The following is a 20,736-nucleotide window of genomic DNA, read 5'->3' on the forward strand; positions in this document are numbered from 1 at the left end:
AGTTACAATTAGAGTTTAGGGCTAGAGTTAGGGATTAGCGTTAAAGTTTAAGGTTAGAATTAGGGTTCAGGGTTAGACTTAGTGCTTAGGCTTGGCGTTTAAGCAAATTATAAAGAGCTATTAAACTTTTTATCGATTAATTTATGGCAAAAATGAGTTTCATCTCCATAATTAACATGCACAACTACATCAACACATCAAATTTGAAATCAATTGTAACAAAATTGAAGGGATTGAAAAGTAAAAGCCAAACAGAAGAGAACCCACAAGACTTTTAAACTTTAATTAATTACCATGATAACGAAGGTGCGAATAGTCAAAAGTGCTCATATAGTTGTTCTCTTGCAAATAGTAACGTGCCTGTGTTGAATGTATCTTTGGTTCAAGGTAAGCTGTTTTTAATAAGAATTTCATGCGTTCATGAACATCATTTATGTCTATCTCCTCTCCATTATACCCTGTCAGAACTGACAAGTCATCAAACCATCTGGTGTGGAAGCCAAGTGCAATTATCCCCGTATAAAGAGCGGTTGCCGCTACAAGACTTGGTTTATAGTAACATTTTACGCTAAGAAAGTCATCATATAGCGCTAGTTCCAATACATAGTTGGTCATACTATACAAATCGTGATGGGGTTCCAATTTGAGAATAATATGGTAATACGAAAGAAAGACATAAGGAGTAACAAAAAACGTTTTACCTCTGAAACGGTTAATAACCAAAATATATATTCTACGAAGCTCATCTATAGAAGACTCTGGGTCGACTCTGGATGTCATAGCAACAATTGCAAAACCCTCATCTGTTTTAGCATTATATATTGTGTCAAAAGCAATTTTAATACATATAGCTCCAACACATTGCAGTTTTTCGCGTGAAAACAGCGGTGACTTTTCAGAAGACAAGAATAAGTCAAATAATGTAACTGATAGGTGTAAGATATCCATAAGACCGTAGTAATAATCTACACATGATATCATCCAGTTGACCACAACCTTACGATCTTCAGGGGAAAAAATATGGCGACCTTCTCGAAAATAATTACGGACTTTCTTCTGTCGTCTTTCCATTTCAGATATACTGCCTAAATTTCTAACAACATCTGAAAAATCCATGGTCGTTCTTCTGTGAAATTAAACGAAATTTGCTTGTTTAGAAAGTATAGCGAGGGGTGAAGCGGCGAAAACCTCAAAAATTTATCAATTGATTACGTCATTCAAATGTAACAATCAGTAAATGTCGTTCTATTTTATTTGAATAATTAAAATCTTCAGTTGTATTTGGATATTAAACTATTGTTCTTTAACATTTGAAGTGTATTAAATTGTTTGTTATTTACAATATGATAGTTAAGCAATACATAACATTAAAATTTAAAAATGAATATGTTTCAGTAAAGCTTAAATTCAGTTACGAAAATAACATGGAATGTTTTAAATCTATTTAATGCCCAAAACTATCATAATAAAGTTGCAAAGCATAACCTTTATGATATTTGGGCCTATAAAACACACAAATCATAATTCTAACTTATTTGCAAAGTTTCTCAAATGCAAATGTATGTATTTAAGCAACATATATGCATACATACATATATACACACGTACGTACGTACATACATACATGCATGCATACGTACATACATACACACATATACATGCATACATACATACATACATACACACACATGCATACATACATATACGCACACATACATACATACATACATACATACATACATACATACATACATACATATACACACACATGCATACATACATACATACATACATACAACATACATACAGACATACATAAATGCATATATACATACATTCATATACACACACATGCATACACACACACGCATACACATACATACATACATACATACATACATACATATACAAACAAATAGAAAGACATACAGGCAGACGGGCAGGTCGACGAACAGGCAGAAAGACCGACAGACAGACAAGAAGTTAGATATAGATATTGATACAAATATATGAATATATATTTGTATACATGTACATATGTAATATGTACGTGTGTGTTTGTATTTCTATGTTTTTATGTGTGTGTGCGTGTTTTATTTCTATGTACATACATATGCATGTGTTTATGTGTGCATCTTTGTAAATGTACATATGTGTATATGTGTGCACGAGGATGATACCGAAAGTAATTGAAAGGTAAACGTGACATTTATATCAACTGTTAGGTCGTTTCAATAGTACGTGTTGGTAGAGCAAAATTTCGTCTATAGTAACTCTTCTTCTTGTTCTTCATTGCAGGCAAATAATTGATTCCAAGCAGAAATAACATACCATTATTGAATTCTTGATAGAGAGGGATGCAAGCGGTCCGACATCCATACAAAGCTACTAGTTGCTTACGGAGAGATGACGCTATTGACAAAAGTAATATACGCAGACAGACGAAAATGTTTAAATAAGAGGAAAACAACACTTAAGACATAGCGCGCACTGGGAAAACATCAACTGCGATCATTGATACCATTCTCCAGCAACTGGACGAATTGATTCGTTTAGTAAAAGTCACAATTCTTGAGCTTCCTGCATTGTTATCAAAATGCTTTACAGAAGAAGGTGCAAGACTGGGTATCGCAAAGTGTGTGCAAAATGGGTACATCGATTTGGAGGAGGGAAAGGGTAAAAGTCTGCTCTGAGCTGTTAGAAACATTTGAAGACAATTTTTTCCGATCTGATGACAGGAGATGAAACGTGGGCATATTTTTATTATCTACAAATGAAGATTCGGTCCATGGAATGGCGTTACATGCCTTCTCCAAGGCGTAAAACGCTCAATCTAGCGATCAGTACAGGTTTTGGGGGATGACAAAAGCGTTATTTTCCTTGATTTTCTGGAACGTATTTGTGATTTAAACTGCGAGCTGTATATTGAGACTCTCAGAAAGATTTGAGGAAATGGCCAAACAAGAATCTGAAAACGATTAACATTCACCGTGAAAATTCGTGTACGCACACATCTTTATCAACAAATCAAGTAATCTGCAAAATGGACTCGTCAGTGACCACTTTTCACCGTAAAGCTGGATTTGGCGCTCTCAACTTCCACCTGTTCAATCGAGAGTACAGTCTTTGAGGAGAATGATTTGATGACGCAGACGACATGGGAGTGGTTACGAAGAAGTGCACACCTGAGCTTTTACAAAGATTCGAGACACACATATAAACACGTACTTACATATATATATATATATATATATATATATATATATATATATATATATATATATATATATATATATATATATATTGTGTGTGTGTGTGTAATTTTTTTACTTATTTCAGTCATTGGACTACGGTCATGCTGGGCCACCGCCTTGAAGGTTTAGTCGAAGGAATCTATCCAATGACTGATACCGAACCTCTAAGCGACGGGCATGTAAACAAACCAACACCCGTTGATAAGCATTGGCATGGAACAAACACGAGCGCAGACACACACACATACACAGACGCACACACGCACACACACACACATACATGTATATATATATATATATATATATATATATATATATATATATATATATATATATATATATATATATATATTTATATATATATACGACAGGCTTCTTTCAGTTTCTGTCTACCAAATACTCTAACACGGCTTTGGTCGGACCGATGCTATAGTAGAAGACACTTGCCCAAGGTGACACGCAATTGGACTGAACCCAGAACCATGTAGTTGGGAAGAAAGCTTCTTACCACACAGCCACGCTCATGTGTGCGTCTGTGTGTGTGTGTGTGTGTGTGTGTGTGTGTGTGTGTGTGTGTGTGTTGTGTGTGTGTGTGTGTGTGTGTGTGTGTGTGTGTGTGTGTGTGTGTGTGTGTGTGTGTGTGTGTGAGGCCCAAATGTACAAAAAACAAAATACAGAAGACAGAAACAAGTGGCTCAACAACAAAGTGTATTAATTTCACGCTCAAGGAAAAATAGAAAAGCAGGTCACAAAAACTTAGGACTATTTCTTTTTTCTTTTTATTCTGTTAATATTATATGAACTTTGGTGATATACGCGAATGATATTCTTATAATATACAGTTAACATAACAGATATAATTTCTAACGTTGGCACAAGCCCACATATGTTAGAAGAAGATGCATATGATTGGTATTTCCTTCGTATTTTATCTTTGCCGAATAAAAGATAAAAGACAAAAATCAAACAGAGGTACACATAAAATATATAAGGAAATTAGACTATTTTTAGTTTTGAAACATATATTGTATAAAATCCAAATGTTTATTATTATTATTATTATTATTATTATTATTATTATTATTATTTACTTTTAATCTGCATATTTGTTAAGCCACTTGCCGTGACACACCCAATTTCCTGGGGCAGGTGTACGATAAGAGATGTTATAATATGACTGAAAGCTTCGTGGTGGGGGGGAGTAGCGAAATATCTTCATGTAATACAACACAGTCATTTAAAATGGATAGGGTTTTTCTAAGGATGTGGGCAGTACTTGTCAGCACAATCTTTTGAATTTTTCTGAGACATGGTTTTCCTGGGATCTTATCTAGATGTTCCTGACATCCCTTTTTTCTATCATACCTAGTAACAGGAACAGTTCTCGTTTTAAGATGCCATATCTTCTGTATTTCAATTTCCAGGTCTTTATATTTACTTAATTTGTCAAATTCCTTGACAGATTCATTTTTATGAGTGGGAACAATTACATCTATTAGTCTACAAGTATTTTCTTCCCTATCTTTAAAAATCACGTCTGGTCGATTATCTTTGATCGTTATGTCAGTGTTGACTGGAAAATCCCAGATAGTGACATTTTTACCTTCAATGACTGGCTCAGGATGATGTTCATACCAGCAAATATATAAACTTTATTTTAAATCAGCAGAAATATAACAAAAGCTGTTACTCAGAGTTTCACGTTCCCGTTCGTCGGACAGTTTTGTTAAAATAGAACAGAAATAACGATATGATCAAAACTAGTCCAAAAATTCATTTTTGGACTTTCTTCTATCGAAGGCATTTTAACAAAAATGCTTCCGTAAAGACAGTGAAAATATTGCCAATTTCCCCAAACAGGGTCACAATTCAATTTTTAAACAATAACCAAAGCCCCTTCAACGAAAGGGGGAGGGTTACGGTTTACAATTATTTAACAAATGCAACACAACAATGTTTTCCTGACGAGGAACCAACAAACGTGATTACAATAGTCAAGCAGTAATAATAATAACAACAAACCTTTTTAATGTATCCCCATTTATGTGAAACCACTTATTCAAGTTCAAGGTATTGACGCAATTTTATACGAATTGCTAATACACACACACACACGTAATAAGGGTGAAAAATTGAATAATACTTTGATTAATATGAATTGAAAACCAGTGGTATAGCATATAAGACCATAGCGGATCTTCTTCTAGCAAAAAGATTGACCACTTTTAATGGTTCATCCCTGTTATATAATACTTTCAGTTTAATAGTTTCAGTATTAAAATGAAAGTGTCTGCATTACAATAGAGAGATGTTTTTGTTTCACTTTTAACACGTAATACTGAAAAAGTGGAGAAAATATGATATTGCTGTGGGGTCGCCCTAGGAAAAGAGTTAAAATTTTTTTGCCGATGACACTCCCCGGACCTTAAGTAAGGCATGTGTAAAATTTGAATGAAATTGGTTGTGTAGTTCTCAAGTTTTAGGGAAACACACAGACAGACAGACACACACACACACACACACACACACACACACACACATTCTCAGTTTTATATATAGAGGGATAGATACACCAGTGGATTCATAGGATATAAGTTATTCCATAGACGGCTGTTATTACTTCTAACTTATCTTCACCTGTATATAAATATATATTGCCTATCATGCGTTTATAGTTCGCTTCAAACAAAAGAGTTTCCAAGTCCATCTTTGTCAACAATGTTTCTCAACCTCATCTTCAGGATATGGAGTAAATTAGGTTTCTTTGCTGCCATTTTTATGATGAGCACATTATTATTATAAAGATTCCCCCACCAGACCGGGAAAAGCCTTTGTTCTAAAATATCTAGAAATTCTTCCGTTGGCCTCATAATGTAATTCGAAATAAACAACTTCTACCTTATAAAGTTGTATTTGTGTGTGCGTGTGTGTGTGTGTAAGCGTGTCTGTCTCTGTGTGTGTGTGTGCGCGCGCGTGTGTGTGTGCGCGCGCGTACGAGTGCGTACGTGTGCGTGCGTGCGGGTGTGTGTGTGTGTGAGCGTGCGTGTGTGTTTATTATTTTCACAATGCAAGTCCCCAAAAGGTATCTTTTCTGTCTGGCTTTCACGTTTTGAAATTTTTTAATTAAATGAAAATTTCCAAATTTAGTATATTGATGTAATTTTTCACGTTGAATCTGTTGCTGTTATTCACTTGTTCCAGAAAAGTTTTAGAAAAATGTTATAGCGGTTTGAAGTTTGATTATTTTTACTCAATCAGAAAACAGGGTTTAGAAGCAGGCAATTTCTGCGTAATAACTGGAAGCTATATATTATGAAAAGTTGCAAAAAGACAAACCATATGTTATACTACTATAGTCCTGTTCATGTAAACAACTAATGACGAAAATTCAAAATCGAAAGTTTGATATACACTAGAGTTAGAGTCAGATTTTAAGGTTGAGGTTTAGGGTTAAACTTAGGATGTACAGCTAGAGTTAGGATTCAGGGTTGAGCTTTAGAATTACAATTAGGGTTTAGGGTTAGAGTAGCGTTGGAGTTTAAGGTTTGACTTTGAGTTTAGGATTAGGCTTAGGGTTTAGCGTTGGTGTTTAGGGTCGCGCTAACCCGTGGATGATCTGGGGTTATTCAATTAGTAACATTTTTCGTGAACATTTTTCTAAAGTTTCTTTGGAACAAATAAATACGAAAATCAGATTCAGTGTGAAAACTTACATCAACATACCAAATTTGAAAATTTTGAATTTCAAACATTGTCACATCAACAGAAAAGGCCCATTAGTTTTTCTGTCTAACAAAAGAATGCAAAACAAACGTTCGAACAGGAATGTAAACAATTTAAAACGGAAAAAGTCCTCAATGAAGTTTGCGAATAAATTGTAATAATACTGTAATAAATTGTAATAATACTGTACTAATAGTTCAGTTCATGTAAACAATTAATATATTTTTTGAAGCGAAAAATCAAAAACGTAAGTTCTGAATATCGGTACATAGGGGTTGTAATAGTTCTAAGCAGACAACAGCTTGGATTGTTACTATGGAAATAGGCAGCAATATATATGTGGCTTACGACTAGCTGAAATTGACCAAAATAGGCAAATTTTAAAAAGCTATCAAACTTTATTAATTCATTAATTTATAGCAAAAATGAATTTCATTTCCATAATTAGCATGAATAACTACATCAATACACCAAATTTTAAATCAACTGTAACAAAATTGAAGGAATTGAAAAGTGAAAGCCTAAGAGAAAAAGCCCACAAAGGATTTAAACTTTTAATAAATGCTTGAATAATCAATAGCACTCACATGGTTGTTCTCTGGTAAATCGTATCTTGCCTGTGTTGAATGTTCCCTTTCTTCAAGACTAGCTGATGATAATAAGAATTTCATGCGTTCATGAACAACTTGCAACTGATCCTCAAATCCATTATACCCTGTGAGATCTGACAAGTCCTCAAACCATTCGTCACGGAATTTAAAGACAATTATCCCTGTATAAAGAGCAGCTGCCGCTACAAGACTTGGTGGAAAGTAATTTCTTACGCTGAGAAAGTCATCATATAGCGCTAGTTCCACTAAATAGTTCATCATACTATACAAATCGTGACGAGGTTCTAATTTGAGAATAATCTGGTAATACGAAACGAAGACATAGGGAGTCATAAAAAACATCCTACCATGAAAACGTTCAGAAACCGAAATGTGCATCCTATGAAGTTCTTCTGAAGAAGACTCTGGGTCAACTCTAGATGTCATATGAATAACATCATTACCCTCATCTGTTACACGATTATATATTGTGTCAAAGGCAATTCTAAGACATGTAGCTCCAACACATTGCAGTTTTTCGCTTGAAATCGGTGGTGAGCTTCTAGAAGACAGGAATAAGTCAAACAATGCAACTGACAGGTGGATGACATCCAAAACGCTCTCGTAATAATCTGCGCATGCTATCATCCAGTTGACCACAGCCTTACGATCTTCAGGCTAAAAATTATGCTGACCATCTCGAAAATAATTACGGACTCTTTTTTGCCGTCTTTCCATTTCATATACATTGTTTAAATTTCTAACAACCTGTGAAAAATTCATGGTCGATCTTCTGCGAAATTAAACGAAATATCTCTCACTTGATTACGTCATTCAAACGTAACAATCAGTAAATGTCGTTCCAGTTTATTTGAATGACCAAAATCTTAACTTGTATTTGGATATTAAACTATTTATTATTCTTTAACATTTGAAGTGTACTAAATTGATTGTTATTTACAATATGATAGTTAAGCAATATATAACCTTGAAATTATAAAACTGAACATGTGTTACAATTCAATTACGAACATAGCATGAAAATAGCTATTTAATGCCTAAACCTATCATAATAAAATTGCAAGGCATAACCTTCATGATATTGTATTGTATTGGCATCCTTTCTGTCTCGGGAGACAATGGAGTTGCGCATGAAGTAGTCTAGTCCGGCTTTTATATTTCATGTCCTGATACATTTCCTGCTGTGGCTGTGTAGTCCTATCCTGGACAAACGCTCCCTCTGGCAGGTACCGCAAATGTAGCGAAGACTGTTCCTGGCTGGTTGTAGTGCCATAGTCTCTTGTTTACGTCTCTTCCTTTCTTTCCATTTCTCCTCTCTCTCTCTCTCTCTCTCTCTCTGTCACTCCTTTGTATTCCCTCTTTTACGGTACGTCGCCATTCTCCACGGTTGCCGGCAACTGCCTCCCAACCGCTAATATTGATGTTGCAGGCCTTCATGTCCCTTTTGCAAACATCCTTGTAACGTAAGATCGGTCTACCCACAGACCTAGTACCCCTAGCAAGCTCTCCGTAGAGTATGTCCTTGGGGATTCTGCCATCTTTCATACGGCTAACATGCCCAAGCCATCTCATACGTCTTTGTGTGAGGAGTGCAAACATGCTTGGTTTTTCTGCTTGCCTGAGGACATCTTTGTTGGGGATATGATTCTGCCATTTGATGCGGAGGATTTTTCGGAGGCAGCGCAGGTGAAAGATGTTTAGGCGACGCTCTTGGCGTGTGTATAGCGTCCAGGTCTCACTTCCATACAGTAGAGTGCTGAGTACACATGCCTGGTAGATCTTCATTTTCGTGGTCTTGGTCAGCTTATTGTTGTCCCAAGCCCGTTTGGAGATTTGGGCCATCGCAGCAGCTGCCTTGCCAATGCGTATATTGAGCTCAGCGTCAAGGGATAGGTTGTAGGTGACGGTAGAGCCCAGATAGGTAAACTTCTCAAAAGTTAATGATATTTGGGCCTATAAAACACATAAATCATAATTCTAACCTATTTGCAAAGTTACTCAAACGCAAATGTGTGTATTTAAGCAACATACATACATGCATACATACATACATACATACATACATACATACATACATACATACATACATACATACATACATACATACATACATACATATACAGACAGACAACCGATGCAAACTTTGTGGAGTTACCACCAAAGATATCACCCACATCATAAACAGTTGTCCGAAAATGTCATCACGGTATTGTCTACCGATGAGACATGACGTAGCTTGAACACTGTATAACGAAATCTGTCGAAAGAACAAAGAAATGAGAACCCACAGTATGGTGGAAGCCATAGCCACTCATAATTAAAAAAGAGAGTACTAGTGGAATGTCCAAGTTACCAGTTGGATTTCAAGGCATACCAAATATCGTGACGACAGATCGGGAAAGACAATTTGACTGTACACTTTTCGCAGAATTTAATACGTGTTGGAAATTCACAGAATTCGTACTACTTCCTATCACCCGCGATGTAACGGCATGATAGAAAGGTTTCATAGGCAGTTGAAATCTTCATTAAGAACTTATTCTGATTCAAACAGTTGGTTAGAAGCCTTACCGGTTGGGAATCAAGAGTGCTGTTAAAGAAAGTTTCCAATTTTCTCCTGCTGAACTTCTGTACGAAACAACATTAACTCTACCTGGTCAAATGTTTGAAGAAACGAATTCTTTTACCGGGGATATTAACAATTATGTATCCGACTCAGGAGATTTCTTTCTGATGTTCCTTCTTTTACAAGTAAATTACAAAGTATTAAAAGTGTCGTCCCTACCGATGTTAATTCTTGGACTCATGTATTTGTACGTAATGATGCCAGTCATCATTCACTGAATTATAAATACACTGGACCTTTTAAACTTTTGTCAATTAAAGATAAAACTATGACCTTGGATATGCATGGTAAAAAGGAAGTTTCAGCTTCGACAGAGTTAAAAACGTTTATTTCGACCAGTCTTCATGTCATGAGAATAAAAATTTAAGCAACACATTTCAAAATAACTCCAAACAGAACATTTCACAAAACAGCGAACTTAAGGTTGAGGAAAAGATCCACAAGTCAATTTTAAAATCACCTGCCATCGAAAAAAAACTAGAAGTGGTAGAATTGTACATTTTCCCAAAAGACTTTCTCAGTTCGTTTGAGTATTTTGCTCATGGATTTTTATATTTCCGGAATCGTTTTTGGAAAAAGATTTTACAATTTTTTTCAAGGAACTTCTATAAATTATATTGAACTTTATGATGAATATTTTGATAAACTTTCCATGAAAGCTGTATTGTGATAAAACCGTGATGCGCGGTTATTTTCGTTTGTTCAACATGTCGATACATTTCTATATTTGTAAAAATGTGTAACTTTGACTTACTTAAATATTATTTCCAACTGTGTATTGAAATATGTTTGTATTATTATTCTTTGTTCGCAAAATTGAGAAACTTTTTCTGGTTGAGGGATTATGTAGCAAGCCTTAATAAACCTCTATCGACGGTGATATGACGTTATGGTCATGTTGGCCGAATATGTGTAATTATTAGTTTCTCCATTGGTTAAAATTACTGTCCATATTTGAATTCTAATTTTCCTCAAAGAGAAATTTTTCCCGAAATACGGTTCTTAAAATTCAGATACCAGCAGATATAAAAACCCTGATTTTGGGGAAATAAGTCAGTGTTCGTTGGTCGTCTATATGATTCCACGACACTCACTTTCATGAGATTTGGTTATTATGATGCCAAGTTGTTGTTTTTTTGTTTAATTCAACAATGCTATTTTGAATTGTTGTTTTACACTTTTTTTTAGCTTCCTTATGAAAGGATCCAAAGTTTATGTCGTAAACTCTCTACGACAGTTTCTTTTTTAAATATCTTTTGACTTTTCATATAAAAATGTATTGTAAATATTATTAAATGCACGTAAATAAATTGAAACTTATTTCTGTACTTATTGAAACTGTTACTATAACGGTAAAAATGAGTGAGCTTGTATTTCTGGTTGAGGGATTATGTAATTCAACATACATGCACGTTCAGCGTCCTGGTGTATAACTCACCACAGCGTTTACATAGTCTGAGCTAGAATTTATGTATGGTGATTAAATACTTATAATTAAGTTATAAGTGTCTGATTTATCACCACAGATTCCTGCTAAAGAAGTATTTATATTTATCATATTTTCTAGTCGTAAGTAGCATGTCATCATTTAACTCATCGAACACGTTATAAACAGATTAAATTATTTAATTGTTATAGGTAGCCGCCCACTATCTTTTTTCTCTATACGCCGTTATAACAGGATGAAACATAGGCGTATTTTTATTATCTACAAATGATGGCTCAGTCCATGGAATGGCGCTACATTCCTTTATGCAAGGCTTAAGAAGCTCAATTTAGCGATTAGTATAGATTTTGGGGGAGGACAAGGCTGTTATTTTTCTGGATTTCTGGAACATAGTTGTGCTTTAAGCAGCGAGCGGTATATTGAGATACTCAGAAATCTTTGAGTAAGAAGCCGAATAAGAATCTGCGAACGATTAACATTCACAATGACAATATGTAACTCCACACGTCTTTAGCAACAATACCCCAACTTTCCACCACATCTACATTGAAAATTTGCACCAAACCAGTGAAATTATCCAGTGGTTCAATTCTCTACGCCCTAAGCACACCTTTGAATTTATACAAATCTACAATGATCAATACTACTCCAGCATATACATTATTCTTCTAAATAATGCCCTAATTTTCGCCAAAAAACATTCCAACCTATCTCGTGACGATATTGATATAATATTAGCAGCCTGCCGCAATGTCATACTGTCTGATGGGAAATCCTAGACCCGCAAGGATACCCCCAATTTTTTTGACATCCTCATGGAGGCCAGTGACTTCGCCCAAGTTACGGACCTTAGAAGGCATTACCTACTTAACGGTCTCCATGAACAATTCACTAACATCTCTGGTAGTCTATACAGAAACAACGCTCTGTTCGCAATCCAAAATTCTAGCAACAGTAATCGAACAGACTAGAAAAATATTAAGAGGTTTTTAAAAAACGTCGGCCTTGGCATCTCCTGTAACAACACAAAAACTGCTAATTTCTTGGACATAACCCTAGATTTGCAAAAACCAAAGCTTCTACTCATACCACAAACCTCGAGGAAAATCTAAACTACGTGAACTTCTCCTCCAGATACCACCACACTCTGTCCTAAAATCTATTGTGGAAAACGTTTCCTAACGGATTTCCTCACTATCTGTTAGTAAAGATTTATTCGATCAATATGCAGAATATTGCAATTGTGCCTTACACGTGCCAGCTATAATAACTCAATCGAATATATCCCCATGTGGAATATTCCTCTCTGCACTAAACCCAGAACTGAAACCAGTTCACCCACCACCACCATATAATGAACGTAAAATTTCCCCTATCCCACCGCTCCGATACTCGTCCAAATTACACTCCCACCGAAACAGACACCAGCGTGCACCTCCAAAACCCTATCCCCACCCAATTAACACCACTAATCGGATTAAACGAACAAGAACCCAGGACGTTATCTGGTTCCACCCTTCGCTCTTAATGTTTAGACTTGAGTACTTAAACTCTTCTTCACCCTTACTCGAAAAATATTTCCCTAAATCTATCCCCCTTAGGAAAATATTTAACCCCCAATCTATAAAATTGTTCTACTCCACCACCACCAACAACATTGCTGGTATTTTCAAAAACAAGGAACTCGGAAATCCACAACCATCAAACCCCAACCTAAATAATTTAACTCAACATAACCCCCAGCTCCATACATATAAACCCAAAACACCAATTGACCCGCTCAACAACACTAATCCCCATAACTCTAACTATAATTCCGCTACCAACACCCGATCCTTACATTTACCACAACGCCCAACTATACCTCTTGTAAAAATAAAGAACGACACAGACGATACCACCCACCGAACACGATAATTATCATATCATACAGTCCCACAATACCACCCTTAACTCCCTCAAAATATTGATCTTAATGCCAGTAATAATAATGAACCTAACACCAGTTCGTCACTAAATAACAATCCCATTACAAATTCATCCGGAACATCTCCTACGAACCTATGCAGCTTCAGACGACTAACCTCTATCCTTTAGACAACCGTTGTCTCACAAAAGAACATCATTTACAAGTGTACAGTATCAGCTGCCAACTGTGGCTACATATACATCGATCCATGCAGCACCACCTTCAAAGCTAGAGTGAACAACAACTACTCCAGTTTCAAATCCCAAACATAATCCAACAGTACATCGTTATCTCAGCTTATCAATAAACTAAAGATCAATTAAACTCCTTACACTCTCAAGTGGCCCATAGTATCCCACGCCAAACCACTCAGCAGCTGTTATAACAAATGTGATATCTGCATAGCCGAAGTCTTAGCTACTGTGCAATCCACGGATTGTCTTAATGAACGCAGCAGTATAACTTTTACCTGCAAACATCGACCACTAACTCTATTCTCAAAATACAAATAACAACTCCATACCGCTTCTTTTTCCCCTAACCTTCATAAATTTTTGACCAAAAATATTTCCCCACCATCTTCCCTCTACATTATCCTTTTTTCAAATTTTACTCCCCTTGCTAATTTCTATGATTGAATAGCCCTATTGAATACTACCTGTCAAATTACCTTACTTAAATTCCTGTCTTCTCACTCCCTTGTTTTTTTTTTCTTTTTTCCTTTTTATTCCTAATTCCTCTCTACATTTATATTCTCTACTCCTACTGTATTCTCTTCAGATTCTGATTGAATCTTTCATGTGTTAACATGTACCTCCTTGAGACAATGTAAACTTTCATTGGCCTGAAGAGTAGCCTGCGGTATACACCTCGCTTGGATATTTACCACTTCCGAGGTTCCGCTCACTATGAAACACATGTAGCCTGGATCTTATCGACTCCCTTCCTTAAATCTTATTTTCTTATTCGCATGCCCGGCAACCCTAGTTGCCTACCGTGAAATATAAAAATAATACATTTTTCAATTTATCATATTTCAATAAGAATAAAATCCACAACTTTCTGTCTCATTAACCATTATTGTCCCTGAAAGTTGTTTCTTATATTTACTACGAATTGCTTGAAGCTAACCTTCTTCCAACACTTCGATCATTGGATCTTATATTTATCTCTAGAAACTTTGTTGGGATATTATGGTAGATAATTATAGGACTTTTAGATAACTGTAGTAGATTTGTTGAGCGGAAAGCTTTAGCGTCAGTTATTACTATAACGAATATTTATGGTAAGGTAAGGGACGGTGTGATATTGCCATGCGTGTGTGCGTGTGTGTGTGTGTGTGTGCGTGTGTGTATGTGTGTGTGTGTGTGTGTGTGTGTGTGTGTGTGTGTGTGTGTGGTGTGTGTGTGTGTGTGCTTATATACATAAGCGTACGTATTAAGTTGGAAAGACAGCCTTGTTGCATTTATAGATGATCATAGATATAATCAAAATATTTCCACTCATTCTTATTTCTTTATTGCCTACAAGGGGCCAAACATAGAGGGGACAAACAAGGGCAGACAAAGGGGATTAAGTCGATTACATCAACCCCAGTGCGTAACTGGTGTTTAATTTATCGACCCCGAAAGGATGAAAGGCAAAGTTGACCTCGGCGGAATTTGAACTCAGAACGTAGCGACAGACGAAATACCGCTAAGCATTTCGCTCGGCGTGCTAACGCTTCTGCCAGCTCGCCGCCTTATTTCCACTCATTCTTGATAACATAATCCCATCTGTTTAACAAATTATTGACCACACAGACGTAAAATTCCTCAGGTTTCGAAGAAAAGTACCTCTCAGTATTATTTTTGACCTCTTCACAAATTTTTTCCGGTAAATGATGTTACAGTGATCTAAAATTGCGATGTAATGTGGAACAAGGACAGGACAATAGGGAGGATGACACGAAACTTTTATATTTAGTGTCGTAATCTTTCCCTGCGTGACTTGGGTAATATGTTGTCTTGCATTATCGTGTAAAAAGAAATACCACTTTACGGTTAATTATTGATTTATGGTAAGGTAAGGGACGGTGTGATATTGTCATGCGTGTGTGCGTGTGTGTGTGTGTGTGTGTGTGTGTGTGTGTGTGTGTGTGTGTGTGTGTGTGTGTGCTTATATACATAAGCGTACGTATTAAGTTGGTAATAACTGTCTCCACCTTCAATGTGCGCACCCTCAGAAAACTAAACCAAGTCTCTGAACTTGTTGCCTCAGCCATCAAGCACAAAATTGATGTTGTCTATACGAAGAACACAGGCTTTATCACGACGATGTTGAAATATCATAATGCTAGTAGTGGCTGCACTTTTATCTCAGTCTCAGATTAGAAGAACTCTACCAATTCCACCATCCAAGGAAATCATGAGATATCAATCATATCTTGCTATTTGCCAACCAACACAGCTGACGAAAAAGAGGTTTCCAATTTTGATCAGGCTCTCTCTGCATCAATGAGACAAATACCAAAGCACAGTGTTCTCATAACTGGAGGTGATATATAAGCTATAAACACTTACGTAAGCCAACGACCCGAATCTCCAACTGTATCACATACTAATCAACAAGAAATGGTTGAATAGCGCCTCAAACACAGAGTCTTACAATAATTTTGATAGCGACTACAAGATTTTAACATCGAAATAGTTAGCCTTAGAGCTAACAAAACCAAATCAGCCTCTAGGTCCACTTATGACTGGTCAGTTTTAAAGAACAACGGGCAAATCTGCTACCAATACACCATAGAAGTTAGAAACGTATTTAAGCCACTACAAAATGAAAATGAAGAAAACTCTTACATAGCATACAATAATTTTGTAACTTCTCGATCAGAAGCTGCGAAAGAGACCACACCCATAAAGGCAAGAACCAAAAGCCGAAAGACTCAAGTCTGGCAAGCCGGAGAATTTTATATTCTGTTAGGCTTCTGCAATCGTCTACAATGAAGGCAACATTGACAAATGAACAAATTTCATATTGCAATCGTTGCAAAAATTTATAAGCCCCTCACTCTTACTCAACAGAATACAACCAGAAATTGAGAAAGTTTTGAGAAGAAACCAAAATGGCTTCAGAAGAAATAGATCAGCTGTCGAACAAATACTTACACTTCGTCGTCTACTTGAAGGAGTAAAAACCGTAACACTTGAAGCAGTCTTACTGTTTGTTGATTTCTCAAAAGCTTTTATCTCCATCCACTGTGGTAAATTGGAAAAACTACTACTAGCACTCACCATTCCTTCAGTGTTAGGTTTTGTTTTAATCAGAAATTGCTCTGACGAAAGTAACATTAATTTGCTTAGGTCGTTAAATTTTTCTCAACTGATCAATGGGTCGATTGAGCAGGCCTATCAGTAAAGTACCTATAATGACTTCTGCAAACAGTTGTAAGCCAATTTTGATCTAATAAAGGAAAAAAATGTGTAATGACCATTATCTGCAACTTGTCTTACACTCTGTGTAAAAATCCAGTTTCTCTGGAGCCCAGCCACGGATTTACAATACAGAATTGCAATGAACCATAACAATGGACCCTGCCATAAGAGAACTTGGATTCACTAATCTAAACAATATTATTAGTTTGACGTGCCAACAGAGAGCTTATGAAGTATTTTGCCCGGATTGATGATCCTCCACTATTAGCTCTCTCTCTCTCTCTCTATCTATCTATCTATCTATCTATCTCTATCTCTCTATCTCTCATCACTCTCTCTCTCTTCTTCTCTCTTTGTTTTCATATATATATATATATATATATATATATATATGCCTTTAGTATCAACTGTTAGAAAAACGAGTATTCAATACCATAGCTGAGATTAATAATATACTTTATTTTGGTAAAATCTGTTTCTTGCTACTCTTGATTTCACCGGTAGGTAAACAAAATCTGCAGACAGGTCATAACTCGCCTGAAGATCTGGCGCACCTACAAGTGAAAGTCAGAGTAGCAAAAGATTGACATGACCAATATATATACATATACTTACATATACATATATATATATATATATATATATTATATATATATATATATATATATATATATATATATATATCCGAATTTGTGCAAATGTGTATAGAATAATATATCACTTGAATAAAGTTAGATGCCCTGGTTTTCACATTTTTTATTATTATGTTTAATAAATGTTTTACGCTGTTGAAGTGTGTTAAACATTAAAAAAATATTCACTAATGTTCATAAAGTTCAATTAGCGCTTTCATACGTTCCTAGTAATCATCAGATTTCAAAATGTATTGACTGACAGTTGAGAAGAGCCCTTGACAATATATATATATATATATATATATATATATATATATATATATATATATATATATATATATATATATAATGTATGTATGTATGTGTGTGTATTACCTATCAGGCCGTTATAGTTCGTTTCAAACAATAATGTTTCCAATTTCATCGTTATCAACAATGTTTCCAGGTTATCTCAACCTCATCTTCAGGATATGGAATAACTTTGGTTTCTTTGCTGGCATTTTTATAGTGACCACATTATTATAATAAAGATTCTCCCGCCACAGCAGGGAAAACGTTTGTCTTAAAATATCAAAAATTTTTCCGATGACCTGATACTGTAATTTGAAATAAACAAGTGTGTGTGTGTTTAGTATTCTTACAATACAAGTCCCAAAAGGGATTTTTTCTGTCTGGTGTTAAATTTTTGAAATTTTAAAATTAAATGAAAATTTTCAAATTCGGTATATTGGACGCAATTTTTCACGTTGAATATGTTACTGTTGTTCACTTGTTCCAGAAAGGTTTTAGAAAATGTTACAGTGGTTTAAAGTTTGATTATTTTATCCAATCACAAAACGGGATTTGGAAGCTGGCAGTTTCTGCGTAATAACTTTTATTAAATAAATGGAAGCAATATATTATGACATCGAAAGTTGCAAAAAGATTTGAAGTTTTAATCGGTTTAAATGAATAAAGTCATGTTAAACGTTGGAACAGACAATATAAAAAGAAAAATCCTTAATTTTTTTTTTTTTTAGCGGAACATTACAAAAATACAAACTGTATGTTATACTACTGTAATTCGGTTCATGTAAACAATTAATGGCGAAAATTCAAAAACGAAAGTTTGATATACACAAGCGTTAGAGTCAGATTTTAGGGTTGGGATTTAGGGTTAGAATTTGTGTTTACGGTTAGAGTTCGGGTTTAGGGATGAAGTTTGGGGTTAGAATTAGGATTTAAGTTTTAGGGTTAGAGTTAGGATGTAGCGTTGGAGTTTAAGGTTAGAATTAGGGCTTAGAGTTAGACTTGGAACTTAGGGCTGGCGTTTAGGGCCACTCTGACCCATGGATAACCTGGGGTTAATCAATTAGTAACATTTTTTGTGAACATTTTAAAAAAATTTTTCTGGAACAAGTAAATATGAAAATCAGATTCAGCATGAAAAATTACATCAACATACCAAATTTGAAAAGTTAAAATTTCTAACACTGTCACAGCAACAGAAAAGACCCATTAGTTTTTCTGTCTGACAAAAGAATGCAAAACAAATGTTCGAACAGGAATGTAAACAATTTAAATAAGAAAATTTCTCAATGAAATTTGTTTGCGAAAAATTACAAAGGAATAAACTGTAGTAATACTGTACTAATAGTTCAATTCATGTAAACAATAGATTTTTTTGTGGCGAAAATTCAAGAACGGGAGTTGAGAATAGAGGTACATAGTGGCTGTAGCAATTTTAAGCAGACAACTGCGTGTCTTGTTACAATGAAAACTGGGAGCAATATGTTTGTGGCTTACGATAGGATAAAATTACCCAAAATAGGCAAATTTTAAGAAGTTATTAAACTTTTGTATTTATTAATTTATGGCAAAAATTAATTTCATCTCCATAACTAGCATGCACAACTACATGAATATACCAAATTTGAAATCAAATGTAACAAAATTAAAGGAATTGAAAAGTGAGAGCGAAGCAGAAAAGAACTCACAAAATTTTTTAACTTTTATTAAAGGTTTGAATAATCAAGAGCGCTCATATAGTTGCTCTCTTTAAGACCATATCTTGCCTGTGTTGTATGTTCCCTTGGTTCAAGATAAACTGTTTTTAATAAGAAAATCATGCGTTCATGAACAATTAGCATGTCTTCCTCCTTTCCATTATACGGTGTTAGAATTGACAAATCCTTAAACCATCTCGTGTGGAAGTCAAAGACAATTATCCCCGTATAAAGAGCAGCTGCCGCTACAAGACTTGGTTTAAAGTAATTTTTTAGGCTAAGAAAGTCATCATATAATGCTAGTTCCAATAAATAATTGGTCATACTATGCAAATCGTGACGAGGTTTCAATTTGAGAATAATATGGTAATACGAAAGGAAGACATATGGAGTAACAAAAAACGTTTTACCATTGAAACGTTTAGAAACCAAAACGTACATTCTATGAAGCTCATCTAAAGAAGACTCTGGGTCGACTTTCGAAGTCATAGTAATAATTTCCAGACCCTCATCGGTTACACGATTATATATCGTGTCAAAAGCAATTCTAAGACATATAGCTCCGACACATTGCAGTTTTTCGCATGAAATCGGCGGTGATCTTCTAGAAGACAGGAATAAGTCAAATAATGCAACTGATAGGTGGATGACATCCAAAACACTGGACCAATTATCTGCGCATGCTATCATCCAGTTGACCACAGCCTTACGATCTTCAGGCTGAAAATTATGGTGACCATCTCGAAAATAATTACGGACTTTCTTCTGTCGTCTTTCATGTTCATATACATTTCTTAAATTTCTAACAACATCTGAAAAATCCATGGTCGTTCTTCTGCAAAATTACACGAAACTTGCTTGAATAGAAAGTATAGTGAAGTGTGAAGTGGTGAAAACCACAAAAATTTCTCAGTTGATTGCGTCATTCAAACGTAACAATCAGCAAGTGTCGTTGCCAGTTTATTTGAATAATTAAAATCTTCACTTGGATTTGGATGTTAAACTATTTATTGATCTTTAACATTTGAAGTGTATTAAACTGTTTATTATTCACAACATGATTGTTAAGC

At 35.3% G+C, this 20,736-nt stretch overlaps 1 protein-coding gene across 1 annotated transcript; it reads right to left on the reverse strand.

Annotated features, from left to right (window-relative positions):
- Nucleotides 1-254: 254 nt before the first annotated feature.
- LOC115210464 (cyclin-B2-1-like) lies at nucleotides 255-20,576 on the reverse strand. Its single transcript, XM_029779069.2, has 2 exons — nucleotides 20,372-20,576; nucleotides 255-996 (listed from the first exon to the last, which is right to left on the reverse strand). The coding sequence occupies exons 1-2, from the start codon at nucleotides 20,489-20,491 to the stop codon at nucleotides 286-288; spliced, it is 831 nt and encodes a 276-aa protein (XP_029634929.2). The 5' UTR covers nucleotides 20,492-20,576; the 3' UTR covers nucleotides 255-285.
- Between the last annotated feature and the right edge of the window lie 160 nt (nucleotides 20,577-20,736).

Source organism: Octopus sinensis, linkage group LG4 (genome assembly GCF_006345805.1).
Source record: "Octopus sinensis linkage group LG4, ASM634580v1, whole genome shotgun sequence".
NCBI classification, from domain to species: Eukaryota; Metazoa; Mollusca; class Cephalopoda; order Octopoda; family Octopodidae; genus Octopus; species Octopus sinensis.

Bases quoted from the DNA above. Each gene is read 5' to 3' on its own strand.
- LOC115210464 (XM_029779069.2), bottom strand. From the start codon at position 20,491: ATGGATTTTTCAGATGTTGTTAGAAATTTAAGAAATGTATATGAACAT. The intron at 997-20,371 runs GCTGTGGTCAAC...GAAGATCGTAAG, and splicing joins TTCAGCCTGAAGATCGTAAG to GTTGTGGTCAACTGGATGAT.